This window comes from Pygoscelis adeliae, unplaced genomic scaffold, assembly GCF_000699105.1.
Source record: "Pygoscelis adeliae isolate BGI_AS28 unplaced genomic scaffold, ASM69910v1 Scaffold77, whole genome shotgun sequence".
Taxonomy (NCBI): Eukaryota; Metazoa; Chordata; class Aves; order Sphenisciformes; family Spheniscidae; genus Pygoscelis; species Pygoscelis adeliae.
In genome coordinates this window covers 2543511-2549987 of record NW_008825216.1, presented here as the reverse complement: position 1 = coordinate 2549987, position 6477 = coordinate 2543511, and the positions used below count along the sequence as shown (strand labels likewise).

General features: G+C 42.3%; 1 protein-coding gene across 1 annotated transcript in view; it reads right to left on the bottom strand.

The window, feature by feature from the left end:
* NID1 (nidogen 1) overlaps positions 1–5757 on the bottom strand; it is a 49538-nt gene extending 43781 nt beyond the window's left edge. Inside the window, exon 1 of the mRNA XM_009329220.1 lies at positions 5752–5757. Within this exon, the coding sequence (XP_009327495.1) occupies positions 5752–5757 (6 nt within the window). The remainder of the gene's footprint in view (positions 1–5751) is intronic.
* Between the last annotated feature and the right edge of the window lie 720 nt (positions 5758–6477).

Here is a 6477-nt window from a genome sequence, read left to right as displayed (position 1 = left end):
AAGAGATACTGAACAGCTCTGTCTTGTCCCACACGCACACTTAAGTCATGACACAACAGGCTACGTCATTCCCATGAAAACCTGGTTAGGGAGTCGGGATGCAAGCTGGTCAGCTGAGCTTTCCTTGCTACTACAGCACTGCCTCCAAAGCTGATAGAACTTCTGAGCAAACAACTAAACTACACATAGATGCTCCATGCTTAAATATTGTAATAGTGTGGGTGAAAGTCTGCTGGGAAGATGTACAGATTTCTCTTTGCCTGGCCAGGACCGCTCTAATTTTCACTTCACTACAACCATCCTCCTAGGAACTTCTCTGCTACTGTGCAAGGTTGACTACAACAAGGTGCTGCTCACTCTTCATATATGCTGTGAGCATAGCTCCTGTATCAGAGGCTATGGAGGCTAGGAGACAGAATTTCTATAGCAGATACAGGCCACCCTGTAAATTCCCTTACAGCTGAGTGCCCTGACACAGTCCGATGGAAAACTGGCTCTATTACTTGGCCAGGGGGGGAAGCTTTAACATATGTAACAAACTCTTGGTCTGAAAATGCATACACACTGGCTCAGCGAGATTTAACTGGTCAGTGAGATGATGACTCGCAGCCGACCACCTCTGCCTAAAAATGAAATACGTACATACAGGTGGATGCTAGGGCCTGTTTGAGTGTGACAGCCAAGCTCCCTTGGCAAACCAGAGCTGACCCTCACACACACAGAAGAAGCAAGCAAGATTACAGGTGTCAGGCCTTGAGGCAGTACATAAACGACTCACACAGAGCTTTTTGTCGCGGGCCCTTCTTCCAGATGTGTATGGCACTGTATGAATCAGACACATACAAATGTATTTCCAGGTGTTGGACTACCTGATAACAGGATACATCTGACTACCTGCAGGCAGGCAGGCACTCACCACTCTAGAGCTGCTGCCACACATGCAGATGACTCAGAAAGGGACAGAGGTCCCAAAACTGGCACCACAAGCTATGAAACTCAAACTACAATCTCTCACAGATTTATCTCACCCACAGAGATTCTTGCGAGTCCAAGAACAAACTGCTGCTGGATCTTTTCGCACGGTCAAGATGTTCACAACATTACTCAATCTTTATGAATGCTTGGAAGAGGGTCAGAATGGCCACTGTGACTCAGACCGCAAGGCCATCTAGTCCAGTTGCCTGTCCCCAACCATACCTGGTAGCTTACGGATTCAGCAGAACAAGAGCAGGACGTGCACATACTCTTCCAACCAGCATCTGACCACATTCAGCTCAAGGGATTCCCTGTGGTTTGACTGTTTATTCATCCTCAGTGGATCTCCTTCACTTATTTGTTAAGTCTTCCCTTCAACACATATAAACTTTATGCATCCAGAAAACCCCTTAAAAAGGAAATCCACAGATCTGTGACTCATACCCTGAGGTCTCTCCTACTTCTGTTTGTTTTCAGTCTGGCTCCCAGCTTCATTTCATGGCCTCTAGTTTTTGTATTGGGACATACAGCCTAACCCTGCCCAGTCTCTCCCCCTATGTAATTTCTTCAGAATGAAGACCCCCAGCCTATTCACGCACTCCCCGTGTAAGAGCTGTTCCCTGTCTCTGATCATTCTCACCGTCTCCAAATTTTTCTTCCCCTTTTCTACTAGATACATTTGGAAACAAGGAGGCCAGTACTACGTATATATTCTTCAAGACACAGAGAAATTGTGGGCTGTGCAAGCCTGTCAGGGATGTTGGCTACATATGTCTTGGCAACATCCTTTAAAATCTGGATCATCATTACTACTGCTACATATAGCAAATCAGAAAAAGTGTAGTACTGGAACTCGTGCTACAAATGACCTTTTCATATACAGCACACACCTATACCTTGAACCCTCCTTTGGCTACCTGGGGGTCAGAGCATGCCCCCTGCCACAGGCTAGTGGTCAATCAGCTTGGTATATAACTGGATAATGGTTAGCATGAACCATTAGCTAAACTTAGCAAACAGTTCACACGGTCTGTCAGAATTTACTTTACAAATGGCTTGACATATGCTGACTGTATTGTCTGCAGATGCATAATTTCATTAGCTGCTACAGCGAAAAATACTAAACAAGTTAAGACCATGTAAAAAAAGGGAAGTTGGCTTTATGCATGAACAGTATATTTGAGATATATAAGCAGTACATAATCTGCACAAGTATGATGGGAATGCAGGTCACGTTAGAAAGGGGGAGGAGACACTGAATATTGTGATCGTTTTTCCTCTAATCATTTGTGACTTAACAGTGGCCACAGATTCTAAGGTGAACTATGAATTTTAGGAATACAGAACTAAAAAGAGAACATGGGTTACCCCAGTCTAGACCCTGCAATTGCAGGCAGACATGCAACAGAGATCTAGTCCAGAAAGGTTCCCAGAACTTCTGTAACACCTGTACACTAGAAAATGTCCCCTGTAAAGCAAAGCTAAAACTTACCCTAAAAATTAAAAGCCACCAATTATACTATACCACTGGATTACAGTAGGGAAGATGGTGGGCATTAAGACATTTTAGCAAGGAGGTGCATTCCACCTTTAAAGTAATAAATTTAGAGTAAATTAAAAGTTTTTCCCTTCCTTCTCCTTGCTTACACTTTTTGTACTCAAGCACCCCTACTCCCACTCTAAATCCTCTTGTGAGAGATGACTGGTGTTTGAAGTATTTTAAACAAATTCCAGGCTCTTCATCAGACTTGGTGTGTGCAGACTTTGCGGCTGCATGGTCCCCCATTTATGGCAGAGATTAAAATAACATTAAGAGAAAATATAATCAGGACTAGTTAATACTACAGAACAAAGTAGAGACCAGAAGAAATGACCTAATATTTGGCCTTCCTCTTTTCACCTATCAGGGGCATGCTTCTGACTATTCATTTCCTATCTTGCTAAAAACTTAAATGTAATTTTATTAAGCAGATACAAAAATGCCATCCCCATTTTCATTTGTTTGTAGTTTATAAATGAGACAGTTCAGTTTTAAATGTTAAGGGAATGTTTGGTTGCAAGTACTCTATCACCCAGAAAACATTTGCAAGCCATTAAGCGAAAATAAATACACAAACTGTTCACTTTGCAAAGAGATTTTTAGTGTAGAGAAAGAACGTTCATCATTACTGAAAAAAATATTTTTAGTTTTCAGATTTAACAATACATTTAGATTGACAAAGATGGTGAATAGTATGATTTAACTTTACCCTATTCCTTTTAAGGTCACACAGATAGGTTAAAGTGTGAACCCTAAGCTAAAGAGAAGTAATTCAGGGTAAGTACTGGGTTTTGTTGAAGTATCATTCCTGTCAAAAGGGAAAGGGGAAAAAAAAAAAAGGCCTCAGGTGGGCGTTGTCTAAAGACCAGCTGTACTGTACATCTTTCCTTTTAGGGTATAATACTATTTAACTTGACAGGAACTAACACAGATGTATTTTTAGCATGTTAAACTTCTGGATTACACACATAGTTAACATACATTTGTGGTTTGTAGCAGAACAAATCACACACATACTCTATCATAGGTCCACCCTGAAAAACCAAGTGAGGAGAAGGAAGTATAAAGTAACGAAGTGCTTCTATCGAAAGAAAAAGTGTATCCATGTGTGTATAACAAAAATTAAAGTTTCACACAAATGAGGTATTTTTCCCTGTTCAGTTACTAGGCATTTTGAGGACTTGAATATTTCTGAGTAAGAGAGTTTAGAAAAAATGAATTTATTTGTATAATGAAGTGCCAGTTGACTTAAAGCAGCAAAACTTTCTAATATAAACATGACCAACTATTAATTCAGGAAGTTAATAAAAGTAACAATTCACAAATTGATCCAAGCTTGCCTTAAAGGACTCCAATTCTTCCCTAAAAGGAAGTACTCCCTAATACTTTCACTTGTCCACATCAGTGAGCTCTAATGTAAACAGAAAAAGCCTTAATAGAAGTGTGCTATTAAAACAAATAGATCAGTATGGGTTAGTGATAGGATTCAATGTTCTAAACCTTGCATAGGAAAACGCCATATTGAAGATTACAGTATGTGAAAGTCTGTTTCCACTTATAGTAAATAAAAGTTCTCTCTTCTGTCTATGAAAAGAAAAAAAGTTTTGTTGCCAGGGATTTTATGACAAGTTGATACTAAACAAGTTGATACTGAATCATTCCTCAGAACTCCTTGCCTTTTTATTCAAGTGTAGAGCTAACTCAAACAACTCAGCTTCTCAACTGTTGGAAAAAATAGAGAACCCACGTAAATTTTCAACTGATTGAAGGCAAAGCTTGCAAAAATCAAGCACTCAAAAATTAAGATAAGGTTATCACGTTAGCCTGATGAACCATATAGAAAGATGTATTTCATCACAACAACTCAAAACCTGATCCAGGAATTCCTTTAAGTATTATGATGTATTTCTAACGCACATTAATTGTATCAGCTTGATAATATATTTACTATCGACTAGCAATACTTTGGTAAATTACTGAATAACATCATAGAGCTCAATCACTGCCAATATACAATAATACTGTGTATTGTGAAGGTGCATTTAAGACTGCTCAATACCTTTCCTTAACAAGTATACTTCTCGTTTCCCTACTCCCATACAGTTTGTACTGTGCTTCCGTTTTACAATACCTGTGACAGATTAAATGCAAGTTAAAAGCCTCTGCATATTATGTAGACTGATACTGAAATACCATTCCTTATCACACTTCGCCTACATTAAAATCACCCATCCTTACTACTGAGCAATCATGCTGCAAGAGCTTCAAAAGTAATTCTGGAATAGCCTCTATAGGGGTATTCTTCCGGACAAGAACTAACTAGAACTGTTCCTGTTTTAAGGCACGGGCAAGTAACAAGATCATTAAACTAAAAGAAACCTAGTGTTGTTAACCAATTCACTGCTCTTTGAAAACCCTGTCCCCTTTCTGTCACTTATCTGGCACGTTACTTGTTATCTTTGCTTCTCAGTGACTGAATACACAGCCTGTTATCTTTCAGGAATATGTCTGTGCTTCAAAAAGTGTATTTTTTACTTGGGTTGGCTAATCAGTGACCAAACTTAGAGTACAGAAGACAAGACAATGAACTAAGGGTCAAACTGAAGTCTGAACTCCACTTAAAACTTGTGAATTACTTCTTCTTTACTGCCAGCCTCAGTTAACAACACCCATTTTCCACACAGGCATAACTTGAATCCCTCAAAATTTTGGATTTCAGATGTGATTTCAGGATTTATCTAGGTAGGGGCAGTGTGGACTATGAAAAAGAGTACAACTTAAGTGGCAGCACTAATATAGTTCAGTGTAATGCAAGCATGTTAAATCTTCAGTGAATACCCATAAAACAGACTCAAGTACATGGGAACTACATCAAATTTTGAATGACTGCAGCCACACGGAGGTCTAGTTTCCCAAGTGTCTCCATGTGGATTAGTCCCCAAAGTTGCATCTTAGGCCCATGGTGCTAAAGCACGCCAGTTTACCTGGACATGGGGGTGGGTTTTAACCTGATCAGATTAACGCACTAAACACACCGGGCCCCCCCTACTAAGACCTTTCTAGATATATTAGCCAGCATCATCAGCTGCCAGCCTAGATGAGGCTTCAGGGGAGAAGAGGCAATGATAAAACAGCCCGTACTCTTGCAGCATTCTGAAGACATGCTGCCATTTTTAACATTTTTTTCTGGCTACTTTTGAGCAGCTCTGCTCCAGACAATCTGTTTTCAATCTCACCTTCATATACCAGACGTCCTCCACCAGCTACAAACACGCGCACACAACCCTGGGATGCAGAACCTGCTGTGAGGCACGGCGCACGTGGCTGAGGTCTGCCTGCGACCCAAAGCCTGCAATTGCCCAGGACGCGTTATTTCCCCTAACCAAGAGACCCTCGAGCAACGAGCATCCAAGAATGCCCGAGACGTTAAGGGGCAGAACAGCACTCTCCGTGCTAAGAGGTGCGAGTCTTGGACACGTCAGGCTGCTGGCTAGGCACTCGTAGTTTCAGTTTTGTGACTTTGGCATGCTGAAGCACACAAAACAGACCACGACAAGGATGCTTCTCAGCTGGACGTACACCCTACGCGGGAGCACAGAAAACGCCTGGGGATGGCGTTCACTCCGGACTACCCACTACATTCTCTTCACCCTCCGACTGCCTGTTGCATTGCCTCCACAGGCTGCGGGCATCGCGAAGAATCGGCAACAGTCACAGCCTGAGAAGGGAATTAACACGGCCCGATACCTGACTGAACGCAACCGGAACAATTAAGCTCCTCGGACCGACCTCTGACCGCGGAGCGGTCACACAAGCGGCGCGAAACCCAACAAGCACCGCCACGCACCAACCCAAAGCCAGGCAGCACCACGGCAAGAGGCGACGAGCCCCCCGGGCAGCCCCCAACCGCCTTTCCGACCCTCCGGCAGCCGGAGCGGGGCCCCGCGCCCCCCCGGCCCCAC